We start from the raw sequence: 20,967 nt of genomic DNA, 5'->3' as shown, positions 1-20,967 counted from the left end.
CCGCACGCTGTCCCTGGACCGCCTCCCACGGCCGCTTCAAGCCCTGTTCAACCGTTCAGAGACGAGCTGGTGGTCAAAACACCGCAGCGAGGCCATGTCTCGACGACCTCTTTGAGAACCGTTTGTTGGATCGTTCAGATTGCCCATCACTACCTCTGCCTCCAGGGTGGTGATGGTGGTGCCCGTTGGCTGCCGCGTCGAGGGTGATGGTTGACGATGGGCTCGAGAGAGCACTCGACATGAATCCGCCGTCATCTGGTGGGTAGCTGACCGATGCGATGTCTCGGGCGCGGTCAATCTGCTCGAGCCATTCGCTGGCGGGAGTTTTTGGGTCTTCAAATGTGTAACATTTGTCGCGCTGTGAGGAAGAGAATGTAAGTAAAATGTAAGAGCAGGACTAGCTAGGCCTGAAACGAGAGGTGATAAAACGACTTACCGTATCGATCGCCCACATTGTGCCATCACCGCCGACTTTCCTGACGACCACACCAAGTCCCTGAAGACTAATCTCGGTCTTTGGCTTCTTGTCGTCACCTCCAGCGGCGGCAATTATAACCCTCGCAGCACTCGTCACCATCACCAGTCGTTGCCGCTTTTTCGTGGCACTCCCACCGAAAAACCTAGAAAATTTCTTGGGTGCATCCTGTGAATTTACCTTGCCGTCCGGAGAATGCGGAGCAGGGCTTGTTTGCACAGTTGCATTCCCGAGTTTCAATATTCGCTCGTTTGACCGGGTAAGCACGGGTGACCATTCTATGTCCAGCTGGCTAGGGGGTGGTAATTCGGTTATGACCCGCGGAGGCGCAGCAGGTCTTCCGTTTAATGCGGCAGCGCCGTTCCTTGCTCCAATGGAAGAAGAATCGCCGCCGAGTTTTATAATTTTGGTTTCCTCCGGTGGTGGTACATAGGGCTTTAGCCGTGGAGCCTTCTGTCTCCAGAGCTTTCGCCCCCATTCCACACCCTCGAAAAACGGATGGCTCTTGATGTGCTCGATGCTGAGTCGCTTCGCAGGGTCCAGCACCAACAGCCGCTCGACGAGATCTTTAGCCACCGGGGGGAAGCCTTTCGGGAACTCATACTCCAAATTGACAATCTTTTGAAACGTTTGGTACTCGTGACTGCCTTTGAAGGGGGGCCGACCGGCCAGCAGCTGGAAAACCATACAGCCGAATGCCCACAGATCAGATGACTTGCAGGTTGACTTGTCGTTTAGAAGTTCGGGCGACACGTATTCCGCCGTTCCTACAAAGGAGTTCGCCCTTGTTTCTTCGACTTCTCCCATTGGATCGCCGGCCGGCTCCCCATCCTGAGGTGGTCGTTTGGGAGGGTCCAGTATTTTTGCAGTCCCGAAATCTGTGATCTTGATGTGCATTCTGTCGTCTAGAAGTACGTTTTCCGGCTTCAAGTCTCGGTGAATCACACCCCTCGTGTGCATGTATTCGATTGTGTCCAGGATCTGCGCTGCGTAGAATCTTGTACATTCCTCGTCGAATGTTCCTAACTTCAACAATTCAGCTTCAGTCAAACCTCGAGTGCGCTTCTTCATCATTCGGACTTACCCGTTTCAGAGTTCCTAGTAGCTCTCCCCCGGTCGCTAGATCCAACACAAAGTATAGACTCCGCTCGTCCTGGAAGGTATAATACAGTCGAACGACTCCAGGGTGCTCTCCAAGTCTATTCAGAGTATTCTTCTCTATATTTACGTATTTCACTTTCTCTTCCTTGATGATGTGCCGCTTGTCGAGTACTTTAATCGCGTATTCCTTCAATGTTGTCCGATCTGTAGCTGCCAGGACCTAGTCCAACAATAACCAAGTCAGCGAATTGTGGCAACCACGGAGGGCGTACCCCAAGGAGAGCGAGAGATCGCGGGAAACGGGGCGCACTTACGGTACTGTAGCTCCCTTCCCCCAATGTCCGCCCAAAATTGAAGTCCTTGACACCTTTCTTCACTACCCAGGTAACGACGTTACCGTTAGCATCGGCTTCCTTTCTGATAGCAACGGCAGCGCCTTTCTCTTGCCACTCCGCGCTGCTCGCCGGAATCCCGTGTTCCGCATCATAACGGGTCCCAGTCGAGCCCCCGGCAGCGCCATATTCCTCATGGAAGGGAGACGGACCTGCAGCGTTGGGCTGTCGATAGGTTCTATCCGTATTGGACCGGTCCCTGGCGGCAACTCGCGGGCCTGAACTCGAACTACCCGGAGGCCCCGACAGCGATGAACGTGACGGTTCGCGCGATATCCGAGTATACTCGGGCGAGTAGATCTGATTTGCCGCCGATCCACCCGGTGTTGACGGCGGGAAAGGGCTGGATGTACCATTGTAGCTGGGTATGAATTGAGTCGAGTGTCTCGACGAAGGGGCGGATGGCGGCGGGTAGGTGGCGCGTGGTTGGGAGGGTCCATAGCTATTCTGCTGTTGCAAAGGCATGTTGGACTGTGAATGAAAGCTCATGGAATGTTGTTGCTGCTGGCTGTCGTTCGCAGACGTTCCCCCTCCCCCTCCTCCGAGCGCCCCTGTCGGCGGCGGCGACCCGTGTAACGCATTTGATTCTAGCGATTGAAGATCGGGTATGTAAATCTGCGATTGTGACGATGCGGCATCATTGTTGTGCGATGGGTATGCGGGAGAAGGGCCTGGTGACGGAGGCGGCGAGTCGTCTGTCTGGTTCGCGATCCGAAGGCCACCGAGGGCCTGTGAAAGGTTGAGGTCTCCGTCCATGTCTAGGTGTTTCGCCTATACAGTCCAATCCACGGGAGGGGGTTCAGGCAGGCCACGACTTTGAGGCACGAGACAACCAGAGTGGCATGAGCCGTAGGAGAAGGTTGTGATTCCGAGCGAGGTTGGGGGTTGGGAGAACGAAGGTGTCGAAGGAATGTAGTAAGCTCCAGCTTCGTATCTAGGCGTTGCAAATGAGTCGGTAATGGGGCCTCTGCGGATGCGAAAACCGAGGGGGGCGAACGGTCCGGGCCCTAAGCAAGTAAAGTAGGCACTTCCCCCTCGTGGCTGGTTTCTATAATTAACGGTATGCAGAGTTTCGGAGGCGGTATCTAGCGTGTCGTGCGTTGAGAGACTTTGACTGCCGTTCGAAGGCCGAAGTCCAGAGCCTACAACGATCGTGGGAGAGGGGAGCGAGTGGAGGAGGAGGTAGGGGGGAGGGGATCGAGAGTGCTGACTGGACGAAAGGTGAAGGAATCAGGTGTTGAGTGGCCGCGTTGTGTGGCTGGTTGAGCGGAAGATATGGGTATGAGGGCGAGGATGAGAGGGCGTCCGTGTGCACTGTGCACTTGTATGTAGGGTGGTGGGCTATGTATGAGAGTCGGTGTATTCGGGAGTATGTACCAAGGTACGTGCCCTCTACGTCGAAGGTTTGGGAGGTAGGGAGAGTTAACGGGCAGACCATGCGGCTGAAAGCAAGCATCCCCTCGATCCCATTATTCCATGATCCACTTGCACTATTCCACACCCAATTTCCGGGGAGAGCAAAGCAAAGCGGATGGCACATGCCACTCACTTTTCGGGCAATATTACTATAATTATTATGGGTGCGAGCAGATCGGATGGCGAGCTCCGGAGAGGACGTAGAGTACAGTGGGAATGATCGAAAAAGGCGCATACCAGGAAGTACCGGTATCTGATGTCTGGAGGTGACAAGTCTGCGAATTTTGAAGTGCGGCTGGAGAATCGACTAAAGCCATGGTTTTCGGGTTGAGAAAAGGCCCGTCCAAAAGCCCGAACACGCTAGGAATGCGCACAGAATGCCAGGACGCCCAAGTGAGTACTTGAAGACTGGTGCGCAATGCTATGATACCGATGGCCTCAGCTTCCTCAATTGTGCCGAATAACCTGATACGGAAGAATGCCGTTGGGAGCGAAAGGAGAAAGTTGCGGATGGCATTCAACATGGCCCTCCTTTCTTCTGCGGCGGTCTTGCCATGGCTATGGGGCCCTGGCTCGGTCGTGTCCCCAGTTGTGCAGATAGCAATCTAGTAGAGGACTTGGATTGTGGGGGATCTTTTTACATCATAAACAATTGACTCTTTCACGACCGACTAATTGCTCTATCAATAGGCATTCATTAACTTCATACTGGGATCCATCTAGGAAGTCGATTTCGACGGGCCATTGCCGACTAACAATGGAAGAGAATTGACAAAGGAAACAGCGTAAATACCAGTGTCTACAGACCAAGCTCGGGGGTTTTTTGGGGGGGGAATACAAAGCTTTGAACCATCCTCCACCGACATTCACTCGCTTCTGAATCCACACAGCACCGGAAACATGCCTAGGATAACACCCAACAGGTCCGAAACGAAAGGTCGACTGTCGAAAGGTAATGGAAGGAATGAAGCTGGAGATCCTTGGCAAACTGGCCAACGGAAGAGTTCGAAGAACATGGAGCTCAAGAGTCAATAGCTGATGTCACGGAGGCTTCCTCTGATATTTCCGAGCAACGAACGCGCGTGGGAACACCGGCACACCAGTACATACGAGCTTTGGCTGGACAGTCCGAATCACATCTGAACATGACAATGGATAACGAATTACGAGAGTGCTCATGTCCCCTTGACAATCCAGTCAGTGAGAAGGTCAAAGACTGTTCCCCTTTCCAGTAGAGGGTAACTGCTCAATCGATTTCGCTATATGTATAAATACATGATACGCTCGATGCATCTGAGTGCCCATAGCACTCAGTCTAGCTACCCGGGCCCGCGATGTGCCAGCCGCGGCCCGCCCTGCAGACCGGATGCTTAGCCTTCCTCTTCGACCGAACGCGGGGAGAACGGGCACACATTATAGTGCATATATGGTCAGGTACTGAGGCTAAATATACGGGTTCTGGTTTGGTTGATGTCTTTTATAGTGATGTAGTCATGCAGGGAAGAGCGCCGATAGTTACGTCGGTAACCAGATGCGCGGGGTCTCACTCGTCGTACCTATCGATACGACGTATGCGTGCACTCGAGCTGGTTTAGTTACACATAGTATCTTTGGTCCTTCCTGATAACGGCCTCGCCCGTATTCTAGTCTTGGATTTGGCACCCACCCTCCAGAGTCCTCAATCAGTGGCCCACTGTCTACAGTCTCAATCACCCCTCCCCCGAACCTACCACCCCAGATGCTCAGGCTCCACCCATCCTCGATCGTTCTAACGCACGAAGAAGTCAACAAGGTCCTTACAGAATCCAACCCCCCATCCACATCTGCTCCGTTCACGAGTGCACACCCATGGGACCATACGATCACCGTGCGCTGGCAGCGGCGGAAGGAAAAGCAGAAGGCCTCTGAGACGGACCAAGACATCCTGTCCGAGCTTCGGTCTCTCCGCATCGGCGGAGAAGAAGAAGAACAAGGAAGAGAAGGGGATATGGAGACCGATGCTTCTACCGGAGCTGGGCCAAGTTCCCTTGACGTCTCTGCCGATGATATCCCGAGACCTCCCGGCGTTCATGCTCCGAATGAAGAGGGAAGTAGAGGGAAGAGGAGGGAAAGAATTGAGACTTCACCGGAATCTGAGGATCCTACCCTGTCGAGCGAACCTAGTATGATTTCGTCTTCGGGTGTCGATAGGGCGTTCTCGGCGGATGATTTCAATGCTTCGAATTGGGCCGTGTATGGAGACGACCTACCGGATGATTACCGTGACGCTGATACCGACGAAATCGACGAGGAAGATGAGGAAGATGACGACGTGTACAACGACGAGTACCTGGCTGACGGAGAGCCGGACTTCAATAACAGCGAAGCATCAGATCCGTCCGGCCAAGGCGACTACCCACCGAACCCCCCACCGAACCTCCCACTGCGGCCGCTCGTAGCACGTCACATTCCCGTTGACGGAACATCGGAGACCGAAGTCGGGATCGACATAGTGAACGAAGATCCAGAGTATACTGCGTTCAACCCCGGACCAGCCCTTCATGACAGTACTATCCCACTTCCGAATTCTTCCCGCTTTCACCCCAGGCTGTTAGATACTATGAATTCACCCTCTTCGTCTCGGATGGCTATCCTAAACGACCGCGATGTGGTGGCGGCTACGCTCGGGCACATCGATCATCGATATGTCGGGATGAATCGGTATCTTGGACGCAGTGCGGTGTCTCTGAGTCAGGACGATGCTATGGACTCGAGCTACCGGAGGTGGAGCAGTGCGACGGCGCCGGCAGGGAACGATATTGACGACTCATCAGACGATTCGTTCAGTGGGTTCCAATTGCCGGCCGACACCATTGCCGAGCTGGAGGAGAGAAAGCGGAGGAGACAGGCGGAGGCGGCGAAGAGGACTATTCGCTAGGGTGGATGGATTATGGCTTATGATTATATCCCTTGGGAGAGCGTGGTTTGCTGTTGGATGGTGATGACTATGACTACTATGACTGTTGGGAAGACTGTACGCCTTGTGACTCGATTATGCGGCTTTCCGCTTTGCACGACTATTAAAGGCAAGATACGGGCGCCTGGCCGTTTGGTGCTATTCGATTGGTTGTCTGATGCCTTATTGCAGTCCTCGCGGGATGAAGAGCTCTTTGCAGACGGCTGTTTGTCTTTTGTCTTGTTCCTTTGGGAGGGAGGGCAGGTGATAGTAGCTTTTATTCGGCTGTCTTTCTGTCTGTCTGTCTTTCTGTCTTTTGTCTGTTGTCTGTCTGCCTTTCTGTCTGGCTGCACTGGGTATGCCCAGCTGCTGTATAACAATTGAGTGGCTTTACGTGCCTGTTGCGAGACACGCTATGCAATGAGTCTCCTCCGTCTCATACATAGACACAATCACAGTGTCTCACTCTGAAGCCTTATTTCCGTGCTTTGTACCACATGCTTCCAAACAAAGCAACCAGTCTGATTGGCCGATGAAGTACAGGGGTCCCTGAGATCGTCCTGCCTCCACATCCATGCCGCTATCGGTGGGAAAGGGCAGTGATGAGGTCATCACCTGGAGCTCTCACGCAACCCACTGAGCTCAGCTCTGCACCCGTCTCTTCCTCCCGGACAGTTTAAATACCGAGCACCGCCCACCCTTCAACCCGTAAACAACCCCCTCAAACCCCCCACATCACAAACACACGCCCAGCATGCCCTCCGACCCGCACGCCGCGCCGCAGAGCGGAACAGAACACGAGCCGCTTCTCGGACGTCCCGGGGACGTCTCGCAGGGCCGCACAGACCCGATCCTCAAGAACCTGATCACGGGGACCGCGCCGCTGGCGCAAGCCGGCGGGCTTATCCTGACCGCGCTCGTTTTCGGCGGCGTGTTCACGCACAAGCTGCTGATCCCGTTCTCGCTGCACCCGCTGCTGAACGCCTTCGCCGTGCTGGTCGGGATCCAGGCGGTGCTCATCCCGCAGCCCACGCACACCGCCGCTCAAAAGCGGATCGGCGCTAGGGTACACGCCGCGTTCTGGGCCACCGCCCTCATGGCTTTCGTAGGCGCCCTGAGCGCTGTCGAGGTCCACAAGAAACGCGCGGGACTCGGACACTTCGAGAGTTGGCATGCGATCCTCGGCGTCGCCATCTATGCCCTCCTTGTGCTACAGGCGGCCGTCGGCGCGACTATGTACTTCTTCCCTGCCGTCTATGGCGGCGTGGATAATGCGAAGAGCTTGGTGAGTTCCCTCCTCCGAAACGAGTGCGGTTGGTGGTGGTCTGACGAGTGGGATACCTAGTATAAATACCATCGCATCACGGGATACACCATCCTCTCGCTGCTGCTGGTTAACGTTGTGTTGGCGACTCGTACGTACTACGGTGGCACGATTCTCGGAATCAAGACCTGGGCTACGGTGCTGGGCGCGGTGCTTGTCGTTGCTGGTAAGTTTATTTGCCTCTTCCCTCTGCGGAACCGACTGACTGATGGTAATAGGCGTTACCCCCAGGATTAAGAAGCAGAAGGTTCGTCTTTGGACCAGCTCTTCCTAGACAAGGATGTGATGAGACGGTCTTAAGGCAGCAGTTTCGTTGGTCTTTTTCTTGCGGATATTCCATTCATGGTTGTTTCATTGCAAGTCGAAGGATACACTCTTGAGGATTGTCTTTGTAGTTTGATCTCATTTGTTTGCTTGTTTGACTAGCTTGTGGATTGTGGTTGTGATTGTGATTGAGGGGTCGGACATAGAAATATTAATGACGGTCTTCTCAAATTCGCACAGCCATTCACGAGACGCCACCGGCCCCCTTCACCCGCTCAAATTGACCATCCTATATCTATCTTCCCTCGTCTACAAAACACAGGAGGATAGAGAGAAAGAAGATTGAAGTTAGTAAAAAGTTCATGTAGCAAAGCAACCCCCCAATGCCCGCAAAACCCAGAGAAAGAAAAATAAAACGAGAAGAACGAGAAAAATAAAAAAGCTACATCCTCTCCAAGCACAGACAGGCGGTGTCCATTGAAGCAAGGCCCCCCCTTCGTCCTATTCCATTCATCTTCCCCCTCCTCCTTCCACACTTCCTTTTATCTAATCACCCTCCCTCCATCCAGACCCAGCATACGAACTGGCTCTTCTCTCGCCCTCTCGACTGGAGAAATCCAACTTGCTCAAGAATTCTGGCGGCACGCTGGGCCAGTACTTCTGCGCGCGCTCCCTGTTGACGCCACCAATGCCGGCACCAAAGCTGACCAGCATGTCGGTGCTAGTGGGCAGGTGGAATGGCAGCATGAGGGCAGGATCCATCAGGAGATTTTCCGGAGCATCGTCCTCGTCTGCGTTCAGCGAGGCGATGGTCGTGGGACTGCCCAGAGGTTGTTGCGGCGAAGGCGGCGGGTGTTTTTCCGGGATTGGAGGGTTGCGACTCGTCGGCGTGGTCGGAGACATCAACGTGTTCAGTGATGCGGTGGATTTTCGGCGGTTCTTCTTTTCGAAGAAGTCCATTGTCAGGCCGACCAAGAACTTCATCGCGTCCCGGTTCAGTCCCTTTTCGCCAACTTCTGGACGGTAGTTTTTGGTCGTGTGCAGAAGTTGTTGACATGTCAGTCGCGGGAGCTGCTCGATCGTCGACTTGAGCGCTGGGAGGTCCTCGCCAAGAGAAGAGAAGCACTGTAGCCATTGAAGAAGCTGAATGATAGGCTCGAGATGCCGTCTAGCGGCGTCCATGATTGTCTCGCCGGTCGCCGTAAGGGAGCCCGCATCGTAGTGATCAGGCTGTCGGTTGTTGGTCCTCGCCCAGTCCTCCAGTACGGAGACGTTGAGTCGGATCTGCATCGCTTTCGTTCGCGCCAGGTATTTCCGATTCGACATGATGCGGTTAAACAGTTCACATCCGAGCCAGTAAAACAACTGGCTCAGCACCTGAGCTGTGATGACCGAGTGTATATCATACAGGTCGAGGACGAACAGAGTGGATGAGAGGAGGGATGTGATGTTGCGTGGGGCGGGCTTCGCACGCTGCTTGGGCGACGGTGGTCGGAATCGCTTCTCCGGACCCAACTCTGGCACCTTTTTCTTCTTGAAGAGGCGCCATTCGTTTTGGAATTGCACGTCTTCGAATCCAGGTATTGTTTCGTGCTCGAGCATGGCCTGGTCAAGTACTTTGTCCATGCGTCGCTCGGCATCTCGGATGATCAGGATGAATATCTCGTTGATGAGCTCCGAGAGCTGCTGCTGGAATTGTATTGTCGCGCCGACAAGGCCAGCGTCTTTCTTCAGGTAGTAGAGCAACAGTGTCGCGTTCGACAGCCAGAAGGCAAGTATCGTCATGTCCCATTGATGTCTTTCGACGGTTTGGTTTATTTTGGTCATTGCCGAGATCAAGAGCCGGGACAACAGCTCTTGGGAGCTGTGGTAGTGTGCGTATCGTGCGCTCAGGTAGAGGATATTGGCGGGCACGGGCTTCTGCGTAGGCGATCGCTGCGGCGTCATGTTTGTGATGACTACGTCCAACATCCTGTCCAGGTCTTGTTCCTGGAAGACGAACATCTGGTCCGGCAAACAGCGATCCCACAGAAACTCTTGTCCTTCCTCTTCCTCCTCTTCCTCGGGAATCTATGAATCGTCAACATGGCACTTACCCCCTGCCGAGTACTTCCTCCGATGGAACCCACCTCCGCTTGCTCGTCCAGACCCAGACTCGAAAGGTCAACCTCCAGGTTTATTGCGCTTTCCATCATCATCCGCCGTCTCAGCTCGTTCTCTGCCATCTCCTCCTCGAACCGGTCTTGCGCCAACCCTGAATCGTAAAAGTCGTCGCCAAAGCCGCCAACCCCGGCACTCCCTATGTAACCGTTGGCATGCAGGTAGCCCGATATCTCGCTCTCCGGTTCTACGAAGTCGAATGCTGTCCTCCCCGAAGAACTCTTGATTTCCGGCGAAGCCCCGTTGTCTAGTAATACCTTTGCAATGGCTTTGTGCCGGTTTGTCATTGCCCACATCAGAGAGCTCCACTGATTCTTGTCTTGCTGGTCGACGTTGGCACCCGCATCGAGCAGCGCACGCACAACTTCCTCATGGCCCTAGACGGATCAATGGCGCGTCAGCTCCTGCTGCAAATCAAAGCTCCAAGCTCCTCGTTCAGCGGAAACAGATTCCTTACGAAACAGCTCGCGTATATCAGTGGGCTAGTCCCCTCCTCGTCCGGTGCGTTGACGTCTATGAACTTGATCGCCTCGCCTTTCAGCAGCTTCCGCACGCGATCCTCCTCACCATTACTAGCCGCCATGTTCAACGCCCTCTGCAGCAACTCCTTCTTCTCATGCTCCGTAAGCTTGCTATTGGTTGCGATCTCGTCGTCGTCCAATCCTGCACCATCGACCCTGAATGCCGCCTGCTGCGCCAGCATCGACTCCAACCGTGCCTCGCTCTCCACGATGCCCTTGACATCCTCCTCTTCGTCTCGATAGCTGAGACCGATGCCGAAGTCGAGCCGTGCAGGAACCGGCGCAGTAATGAATTGGGATTCGCCTGGAAGTTCAAGCAAGGCAAACGTCAGTCAGCACGTTTATTGTAGCGCGGCCTAGGCAGCGGGGTTAACAAGGGTCGGGCTGGAGGGAGCGCGTGGGGCACGGCGTGAGCGGGGAAGGGGACCAAAAGACGAAAGGCTGAGGACAAGGGGAGCGAGAGTAAAGTAGTAGTAGGTGGGGGGAGGGGGTGTTGGGTTCTGTGGATCTGTCTGTGTGCATGTAGGAGGGGAGAAGCTTTGCCGGAGGTCTTACACACCTTGCCAGCCATCGTAGAGCTCTGTTTCTGCAAACACGTGTGGAGTGTGGCGGCGATCGTTCAACGACGTGGGAAGATCTGGGGGGAGCTGCGGCTGCTGTGGTCGCGAATCTCCAAGATCGTAGCCGCCTTCATCGAAGCCGTTTTCGCTCCGGTGGTCACCGAGATCCATAACCGGCTTGTGACGGGAGAGAGAGTTCGAAGGGAAGGTAGGGGGAGATGTGGTGATTTGTCTCTCGGCTTTCCCGTTGTTGAATGGAAGTATCCAAGGTGATGATGGTGACGACAAGCACTTGCAAGCGAGCCGAGTGGTGGCCAGCCAAGCCTAGTTGGCCGATCTGTCTACATTCAACCTCGAAACGCTTTGTTAGAAAAGCAGCCGTCCACTTGCCAACAGTATCAATTCAACATTGAATGACATAGCCTCATGCTAATCGATTCTCCTGTCGGGGCAGTAGAGGAATCGGTTTTTTTTGTTCCATTGTACCTGCATGAGACAAGGAAGGCTGTTGGCTTCACAGTCTACCTACATATCTTCCAGGTTCACCACATAACCTTCAACTTCAAGCCAACATATTCCTCAAATAGGGACGAGATGGACCGGTGGGAAGCTGGAGACCGTCTTTCTGTCGACGGTTCGGCTTATTCTTTGCCGATTCCTATACAGCCTCGGCCTCCTAACAAACGACAAACAGATCGTATCCAGCCCATTGCTACTTATGGGTGTGAACTGCACTTTCCACCAGGCAGCGAAACACCACGCACGCCGAATGGCGGGCTCAGGGTTGCCGCCGTGGTTACCAATACATCCAGACCGCAATTCACCTCATTGTCCGTTATCTAGACGTGACATGTTTGGAGCTATCAGCACAATCGATATCGTGAAGCACCTCCTGCCTCAAGTCATGTACCCCGCACACCTATCATCCTCCCTCCGTGTTCGGAATTGACACTTCGCCCCTTCCGCGGGGTTCCTGGGAAGCAAGGGTCCACGATCCGCCGCGGCTTGACTCCTACATACGTGCAGCTGCCGCCGACGCGGCTGTCGCTGCCGTACCTAGACCCCTTCGCGGAATCGATAGATACTTCTTATATATGCTTGTTATCCCCCGCATCAAGCAGCTCCACCATTACGTACTATTACCGAGCTTCCGGAAAACAACATAGCCCATCGAAGCGGCCTAAAACAGTTCAGTAGCATGAAACGCATTCACAGATTGCTGCTACCTACTAACGAAGGAAACGAAACGTAACCATTCTCCGCGTCCTTCCGAGGCATGTATGCCGGGTACAAACAGCACAGCACGTAACTAAGGTCGTGATCGTGGGGTGGGTGAAGCTCCAGTATCCACATCTACTAGGCCTATCCATGAACAGACGTAGGACATATATTGACAATTGTGGGTTGAACAAGCGCTCTTGATCCTAAATTCCTAATCGGCATTGGGAGAGGAGCGATAAGAATAGAATGGACCGACAGTGGACACGCTGCGGCTGTAGGCGACCCACGAGGCGAGGGCGGGAGTTGATGTCCCCAGTTTCGATGTCTACTATGGATCGTGGGCGGAGCTGCGGTCGTCGGGCTACCCGCATACATACTTGGAAGCCCCGCCTTGCCGGAGAGTACCGGTACTTGAAGTAGGTAGAGCGAACTCGACATCCAGCGTGACGGGAATTCGAAGCCCACTAATCACGGAATTTAAGTGCAACCTACGGTCCTGCGCAGACTTTGCCGCGTAAGGATCTATAATTGATTGTCAGTTGTTCCCCAAGACGGAAGTACAATAGGTATGCGGTACATATGATGATGGTACCTAGGCGGGAAACTTGCGCTTTCGCTTCACCGTCAGATTTGTGTTCCTCAGCTGGCTGTTTATAGAACAGCATAGATATTAGAGGTATCCACTGTCCAGTGGTGAAGTTCCACAATTGCTTGCGAGAGGTTACCTTGTTCCTGCTTCGAAAGGTAACTACTGCAACTAACGGTAGTAATGCCTATTCAGCAGGTTTCCACTGTCGCAGATGACATCCAACGGGTTTGTAGAAAACAAGACCAGGTGAAAGACCACCCCAAAATGAACTGTGGGGTTTAAACGTCCACCAAAGCGGCCCCGCGTGACGCCGGGGCGATCTATAAGGTCGGAGGCGGAGCTACGGGGTCTATCAGCATTTATTAGCATTTATTAGCGTTGTGAGGGCGGAGATCTACCGCAAAATAGAAACCATATTGGCGAAGACGGGCTCCGTGATGTGGCAGGAGGGGTGTGAATCCGGGTACATCCCCAATCGATACCCTATGCCGGTGCTGGAATGCGCATATTGCACTGCCTATCGATGTCAACGTCAATGTTCATTTGTGACAAAGCGTTGAGGCCTTCACAGCCAAGGTACATACAATTGGGCGCATGAACCAAGGCTTTGACGATGAGATATACTATGTAAAAAGAAGGTAATGGCGTCAACGGCTATCGTCGGGACTGAAGATGAACACCGCATCCTCCGGATCGATTGTGCGGGGTCTTTGCTGGTGCGAGTACGGAGATTTAGGTCGTTCAAGGAGATGCTTCACCGGAAAACGGATCTCGGTGGGAGTTAAAAGGCTCATGTAGGTGGGAGAGGTTCGTGGGTAGCCTAGGTAGATACATGCGAGGAGATTTGGGAAGGCTGTCGCGGCCCCGCGCCTAGCCTCGCACGCCGTGGGCGCCACGACTCCGCGAGTCCGCGACGTGTCGTCTCGATTGCCGCTGTTCAATGGGCTTTCTCGGCCATTTCATGATGGATATTCGTGGCCGTTGCCTGGATAGGCGGCAACGACTGGCCGCAGCCACAGCGGGTATCTCGATTGACCAGACATGCACGGCGTAAGGCTGGCCGGCTGCGGCCCGTCATCATGATGGACCGACCTGCGTTGCTTCTAGAAGCATCAACTCTTTCTCCACCGTCCAGTAACCAGTAACTCTGTATCTAGATAGCCTTTAAAATAGAATCCTCGGCTTCCAGTGTCCACTTCCCTACCTTCTCCAGCCAATAATCCCAGCCCCTGTTTCTCTCCGACGGCAATGCAAGTGGTTGGCCACCGCAGCACGGCTTTCTTCCCAGGAGTAAGTTCACTAGGCAAGCAAGAAGGATGTGTATGGTACGGTACCTGCGTGTCGACGAACTACCTATCACAGACACAGACAGCTCCGTACAGTCTCCGCAATCTGCAACTGGAAGGTGTCCGTTCGCTCTTGCAGCAATTGCGCCGACGACACCCTAAATTAAAAATGTATGTAAAGGTCAATCCCTCTGTTTCTGCTTGGGGCGCCCAGAGATCTGGATTGTTTGCTTCTTCTCCCTCTCTTCCTCATCCTTCTCCTTCTCCTTCTATTCTTCGAGCCGAATCCCTCAGAGCTGTAGATAAGTGTTCGCTTCATCTGCTTCCCCTACGACCACCGCTTCTGCTAGCAAACAAAGAAACCCACGTTGAGTGTAGAGTATCCACATCGCACACCTCCAAGATCATCCCCCCAAGCCCCAACCTCAGCTCATCGCCACAAGCGCTCCGCCAATCCATCTGCTTGCCTTTCAGGGCCCCACACCCACACCCACACCCGTCCAAACGCCAAAGCTCTCCTAGTTGCATCACGACACCCTACGTATCCAGTCCGTCCCGCCCAATCCAACAGTCCAACAGCCAACAGCCCATCAGTCCAACTCGCTTCCTCTCGCTCGCACCTCATGCCATCGTAACTTATAAACCTGCAACCAACCGCACATCACCCATAGCACCACCACCACGCGAGCCCCACGAATGCAGATGGGCGAACCGGCAGCGGTGGAGGAACCGGCAGCAAGCCTACAGCGGGTCCCGACGGCTGATTGCGACTACAGCATTCCTCCCTCCTATCCTCCTCCACCACCTCCTGTTCCCGCGTCTCTTACAGAGTTACCACCACCTCCGCCACCACAAGCTACGGAATCGGGTGACGAGCTGGAAGACGAGACGCAGGTAGCCGATACACATCTGTTACCACAGGTAGAAGACGAGGACGAAACTCCCGAAATTGGGCCGTCAGCGACCGACCCCCCACCGGAGGAGTTAAAGTTTGAAGAGGATGGGGAGCAGGACAAGGAGGCCATACAAAATGACGCGTCGTTCTTTCTTTCAAAGGGCGGCTACATCGAAAATAGGGCAATCGAATTTCAGCGCGAGCAAGACCGCAACATGAAGCGTGATTCGGGCCTCGCTTCAATGATGGACTCGGAATCTTTGCAGCAAACCACCACCACATCCACACCGGGCCCTGTCATTGCCACACCGATTGTTCTGAACGACCCTGCCGCAGTACTGCAGGAGATTGCCCCCAGTCTCCATACATCGGAATCAGAATTAGAAAAGACAACACATAATCCCGAGATTGTGGCCGTCGCGACACCATCAACACCTTCCGCAATAGTCATGCAGAGTGTCAGAAATGTTTCTTATGGTACAGCCGACACGCGGTCGATTGCCGCCGGATCAATCGGAGGACGCAGCCTCGTTGCACCCTCCACTATCTCGCGGGAGGATGAAGTGCTCAGTTTGAAGGTCCGAAGTCTCTACGATTCTGGTTTTGGGACAATTGCGAGCGATGCTAGCAGCCAGTTCTCCGATATTCCCCAAAGGCGGATATCTAGTATCATTGAGGAGGGAGCGGCTGCCGGAGTATCTCAAATCAGAGGGACTAGAAGCAGTTTTCCAGGCGCGAGCAAAGAGATTTCCCGAAGAAGCCGTTTAGGCGGGAGTGTAGAAGGTAGTTTCTTCAAAGCCCAGATAAGATAGCTGAGATTATTTCTGACGCCACGACAGATCTTAGGATGCTCGGAGCTGCAGAGGAAGAAGTAGTAGTAGCGCATGAGGAGATTAAGAGGTACAGCTTGGCGGGAGGAATTGAGGACTGGGAGGACCTGGAGGGCTTCGATGTTGACCGGTAAGTGGTCTTTCCCCTTCTGAAATCATAACGACTCACTCAATGTTTCAGTTACGGCTTCATAAATCACGCATACATCAGCTCGTCATCACAGGCTCCACCAGGTGCAAAGGCCGCCCCGAAGCGCGTTGCCACAGCGCTCTTCCTTCAGTCGCAACAACCGCGAAAGAGGCCCCTGCCACTTGCGTTCAAGACGCTGCGCCTGTCGCCTTCTGCACCCGAGATGCTTAAGTCACCGCTTCCGGGCAAGTCGATTGTGATGCGAGACAAAGAAAACAACCGATCACGCAAATGGAGGGAAATGGCTAGACGGACGACGAGGTCCGGAAGGGGAACTCCAGCCGGCAAGGGCGCTGGCGTGGAATGGAAGTTCGACACCAACGACCCAAAGGTCATTAGTAGAACCTGGAAAGGGATCCCGGATTGTTGGAGAGGAGCTGCATGGCATGCATTCCTGACTGCTAGCGCTACATCGAGGGGGATCGGAAAGCCTGATGATGAATTGGTCAACATCTACAACGTAAGTGGGCCCGCGAAGGAAATACGAAGGCATATCTAATTTTTTCCCCCAGGAATTACTTGAGAGGCCGTCATCGGATGATGTGCAGATTGATCTAGATGTACCGCGAACCATCAGCTATCACATCATGTTCCGAAGGAGATACAGGGGAGGGCAGCGTCTGCTCTTCCGGGTGCTTCATTCTCTGGCACTCTACTTTCCCGATACCGGATATGTGCAGGGGATGGCGAGCATCGCGGCCACGCTGCTATGCTACTACGACGAAGAGACGGCATTTGTGATGATGGTGCGATTGTGGGAACTGAGGGGGCTGGAGAAACTGTACCAGCAGCCTGGGTTTGACGGGCTAATGGCGGCACTGGATGAGTTCGAGATTGGTTGGATGAAGGGAAATCAAATCAGCAAGAAACTTGTGAGTTACAGCCAGGCGTCGAGTGATAAATAATGCTCATGCTTACGCATCTCCTCTGCAGACCAGCGTCGGAATTGGCCCCACTGCCTACGGGACCCGTTGGTATCTTACGCTCTTCAACTACTCGATTCCATTTGCCGCACAGCTCCGCGTATGGGATGTTTTCATGCTTCTTGGGGACCCCGATACCAAGATATCGGGCACCCACTTCAACGGGACACTAGATGTCCTGCACGCAACTAGTTCAGCCATCCTGGATGGTTGCAAGACCATCATTCTTAGATCAGATTTCGAGGACGCGATGAAGAATTTGACGAGCTTCATACCGGTCAAGGACGAGGATCTCCTGATGAAGGTGGTTAGGAGCGAGTGGAGGGCCAGGAAACGGCGGTTTGGACCTATTTTTACTGGACGAACCACGACGACGACCACGATGCCACGAGACACATGCACGACAACTTAGGCTGGGCAATGCCACCACTATATAACTAATTCCGCCCCAGCGAACTTTGTATGATAAATCCCTTTTATTTTTTTGGTCCACATTTGTGCGGGTTCTTTCATCCACCCCCATCCAACACTATTTTGAGTCTCAACAACGGCACCCTCGGGTTGGCGGGATATAATTATTCTATTATCCTTTTTTTTGGCGTGCGGGGTTTTTCAACGGCGTTACAGCAGCGGCGGGCTGGCGGGCGGGGCGAATTCTTTTTAGGATTTGTTTTCTTGTTTCATTTTTTTCCCTCTGTCCTTCCCATGGATTACATCTGCTCACGGGTGGAGCTGTGTTGTATTGGAGAAGTGTAATCCTCCAGAACTTTTTAATATCTTATGCGCTGTGTCGGTGGCGGTGGTGGTGGAGGATGTGAGTGATGTCTGATGTATCAAATAATGTGTTCCAGTACTCTACTCTCTGCTGTGCCAGTTAACTATCAGGTGTTGGAACTTGGGGTGGCGGTGTTGGAGGCTTGGAGGCCTGGAGGCCTGGAGGCTTGGAGGCTTGGAGGCTTGGAGGCTTGGAGGCTTGGAGGCTTGGAGCACCTAAAGGGGAAGGGGAAGACGCAAGGAGCGCGAGATGAGATGAGGTGAAATTCAAATCGGTAGTCTATACACCTAATGCAAGGTTTTTTTGGGACATCAGTTCCTTCCCTTCCAATGCAGGTGGCTTCTGGCGGTGGTGGTGGTGGGTCCGGATCACTGGTAGTCACTCCATTAGAGTACTCTAGTTACTGCACTCCGGGTCGGTCTGTGGCGTACATATACATACATCCTACATACGTGCGTGAGATGGATGTCGCGCATAAGGGGGGAGGGGAGGGGGCTGCGTACGTACGCGTCAGCAATTAACTCGAACTGTGCTGTGCCTGTGTGGGGCTTTGTATCTATCATCTCCACCGAGGGCTGAGATAGGCTCCTCATTAACGTTGCGCATTGTATTTCACGAGGATGTTTACATTAATGATTACCGGGTCCCACAAGTAGCACTTTACGCATTTGATATTAATGGAGAGCCCGATCGGGAAGATGCTCGAACGGAGGAGGGAACGAAGGGGGACTGGGACTGGGAAGCGAAGGCGAAGGCGAAGGGCCATTGACGATGCTCCGGTACCTCACTATCTGCATAGAGTAGATGCGGGTTGGGTTGGGTTATCCTTCGAAACCCAACCCAGACCTCGAATTATCGGATCGAGAATTGTCTACCTGGCTAGTTAGTCCCCCAAGGGCACCGGCGGGGGCCGGAGTGAGAAGAATCTAAGGGCGTGTACATTACATATGCATGTAGGAGTCAATCCCAAACACGCTACTTGCGGTGATTGAAGGTGAAATTCCAGTGTCGGTCTTCTTCTTCCGGCACCGATAATACGGATGAGCCGGCTTCCCCTCTTTGTCGGATCCGTTTTTATGTTTGTTGGTTATCGGAGCGATAGGACCTCCTGGCTGGATTATGCTCTGTATGTAGATACTTTCCTTCTCCCATCGGGAACTGGCGATGCTGTCGATCACTGGCGAAAGCCTCGAGCTCTTCATCCGATTTTCGGCTGATGTGGGTTCGTCTACCCTCTCCTATTCATCCTCCACGAGCAGTTTTGGTATGACGTCTGCGGCTCGTCCATCCGAGACCCGCTTCCCTCCTGGGGGGGTGAGTGCCTTGCTGCAGGGCGACACACGTGACATCGCGCCGACCCCCATTCACGTCTTCGTCGCGCTAATGGCTTCACTTCGATTACATTCATGACGAACACGCCCCGTCGACTTCTTGGGGTTCTCGCTCATTGCGACACGCGGCCGGCGCCGGAAAGTTCGGGAAGTACGTAAGTTGTCATCTCCAGCCGACAGGTGGCCCGGCTCGGCCCCGGCACCGGCCTGGCCCGTGTGAATGATGGATGGTAAAACTCTGGTTGACATTCATTAGCTACCTAGATTACCGGTCATGAATGATGAGCGAAGGGGATGGTCTAATTCACTTATACTATATCTCTTCATTCGGTCGAGGTACCGGTCTCCTACCGTCGTACCCTACGACCCCGCGTTCTGCGTCCAGACAGGAACAGCAAATAAAATAACATCGCCGCGGGCCCCCTCACTTTCGAAATTCAACGCCATTCATTCATCAGCTCTCGTCCATCCGTGATGGGATAGCAATCATAAATGAACAAAGGAGGGGAAATTTCACAGTCACATGTATCCGCCGGCTCTCGGATTGGATTATTTGCAATCCCGCAGCCGACCGTCCGGAGCACATAGGTAGCAAAAGGGTATTCTATTGCTTCCGGTCCTCTCATCTTACGGTTCAAACGCAAATTGGCCCTGCGCGTGCGGCGAACCAGAGACATCGCGGGAGGGGGGGAGGGCTCGAACCACTTTCATGGTGTCGAATACGGATATTCGGAGGTTGCTGCAGCCAATTACAATCACAAAACTTTCTAAGCCGGTTGTGCGAAGTCCGAAGGGCTGAAGCTGCTGCTGCTGCTGATGCTGCTGCTGCACGCCAACGCGTACGCGTCGACGCCCGCTGCGTCTGGTCTGTGTGTATGGCTCTCCGTCCAATCCTCGCCGACCTGCGTCGTGAAAGCTGGCATGCTGCTGCAGTAAGTCGAACGCGCAGTTCCGGTGCTGACCTTTGGGTTGAGGTGTGATTGGATTTTCAATTCCTGCCGGCGAGCGCAGCCGAAACCGCACACTGTGACGTATGCATTGCGGGGGTGGCATGGTTCGATGGATGGAGGGGAAATGTGTTTCGCCGCTGACAGGACGCCACTCATTCCTGGAGCCCAGGGCCACAGGGCGCCCCCTCACCCGCGAGGAGGAGGCGGGCGGGTGGAGAAGGACATTGGATATATGTCCACTCGACGGTACTGCGAAGCCGCCCTTCCCCCAATTGGCCCACCTTGCAAATTTGGCATCGTGTTCCGTCATTCATCAACGGTGGACTGAGTGGGTTATTTGCGAGTTTTTACCGTTGCCTTTGTTCTGCGCATGCATGCGAGCCCGGAGCAAGCAGCAAGAGTGAGGAGTGGGATGGATGGATCGAGGCAAAAACCCGGAGGATTCACCAAGTCCTACTGGCTCGAGTCGAGCTCGTCCTACACACCCAGCACAGGAGGGGTTTGTTTATTCACTGGCATCAGATAAGATGCTGAGGCCGGCATGGCTGGGTTGCCGAGGACAATTCTGCGAATGAGCAGCCCGAGCTGCTGTGTGAGCTGGTTCATTTGATATTGCACAAAAAACCTTCCAGTCGGCCCCACTGCTGGCCAACGGTGAGGAAGCCTTATTGGATCGTGGAGGAGCAGCCCGCGATCAAGTATCCCCCAAACATCCGGATTTGGACACTGCAAATGCGAAAACTTCGCAGTAGTAAATTTTTTCACTCGCATCCACCTGCGTGCATACTTGGTAGTCACTGAGTACCTTGAGTACAATCGTTACGATGAT

The 20,967-nt window shown here is 53.8% G+C and overlaps 6 protein-coding genes across 6 annotated transcripts; 3 read left to right on the top strand and 3 right to left on the bottom strand.

Moving 5' to 3' along the window:
• Positions 1–73: 73 nt before the first annotated feature.
• Positions 74–2,724, bottom strand: BZA05DRAFT_440372 (kinase-like domain-containing protein; the record flags this gene model as incomplete). The annotated part of the gene is made up of 4 exons (XM_051486591.1): positions 74–358; positions 437–1,501; positions 1,560–1,796; positions 1,891–2,724. The coding sequence occupies 4 exons, from the start codon at positions 2,722–2,724 to the stop codon at positions 74–76; spliced, it is 2,421 nt and encodes an 806-aa protein (XP_051344349.1).
• Positions 2,725–5,340: 2,616 nt separating this feature from the next.
• Positions 5,341–6,306, top strand: BZA05DRAFT_382331 (uncharacterized protein). Its single transcript, XM_051482102.1, has one exon. It carries the CDS (start codon positions 5,372–5,374, stop codon positions 6,299–6,301), a length of 930 nt encoding a protein of 309 aa, XP_051344348.1. The 5' UTR covers positions 5,341–5,371; the 3' UTR covers positions 6,302–6,306.
• Positions 6,307–6,933: 627 nt separating this feature from the next.
• BZA05DRAFT_382330 (uncharacterized protein) lies at positions 6,934–8,143 on the top strand. The gene is made up of 3 exons (XM_051482101.1): positions 6,934–7,604; positions 7,665–7,809; positions 7,862–8,143. The coding sequence occupies exons 1-3, from the start codon at positions 7,074–7,076 to the stop codon at positions 7,915–7,917; spliced, it is 732 nt and encodes a 243-aa protein (XP_051344347.1). The 5' UTR covers positions 6,934–7,073; the 3' UTR covers positions 7,918–8,143.
• Positions 8,144–11,437, bottom strand: BZA05DRAFT_382326 (uncharacterized protein). Its single transcript, XM_051482100.1, has 4 exons — positions 11,148–11,437; positions 10,525–10,892; positions 10,037–10,444; positions 8,144–9,977 (listed from the first exon to the last, which is right to left on the bottom strand). Exons 1-4 carry the CDS (start codon positions 11,317–11,319, stop codon positions 8,454–8,456), a joined length of 2,472 nt encoding a protein of 823 aa, XP_051344346.1. The 5' UTR covers positions 11,320–11,437; the 3' UTR covers positions 8,144–8,453.
• Positions 11,438–16,322: 4,885 nt separating this feature from the next.
• BZA05DRAFT_329540 (rab-GTPase-TBC domain-containing protein) lies at positions 16,323–17,494 on the top strand (the record flags this gene model as incomplete). The annotated part of the gene is made up of 3 exons (XM_051480496.1): positions 16,323–16,619; positions 16,672–17,031; positions 17,093–17,494. 3 exons carry the CDS (start codon positions 16,323–16,325, stop codon positions 17,492–17,494), a joined length of 1,059 nt encoding a protein of 352 aa, XP_051344345.1.
• A 2,132-nt stretch (positions 17,495–19,626) lies between these two features.
• BZA05DRAFT_12398 (uncharacterized protein) lies at positions 19,627–20,544 on the bottom strand. The gene has a single exon (XM_051478721.1). It carries the CDS (start codon positions 20,446–20,448, stop codon positions 19,816–19,818), a length of 633 nt encoding a protein of 210 aa, XP_051344344.1. The 5' UTR covers positions 20,449–20,544; the 3' UTR covers positions 19,627–19,815.
• Between the last annotated feature and the right edge of the window lie 423 nt (positions 20,545–20,967).

The sequence above is a fragment of the Tricharina praecox genome (genome assembly GCF_024521635.1).
Source record: "Tricharina praecox strain CBS 144465 chromosome Unknown BZA05scaffold_1, whole genome shotgun sequence".
Lineage (NCBI taxonomy): Eukaryota > Fungi > Ascomycota > Pezizomycetes > Pezizales > Pyronemataceae > Tricharina > Tricharina praecox.
This window is presented reverse-complemented; position numbering and strand designations above follow the sequence as displayed.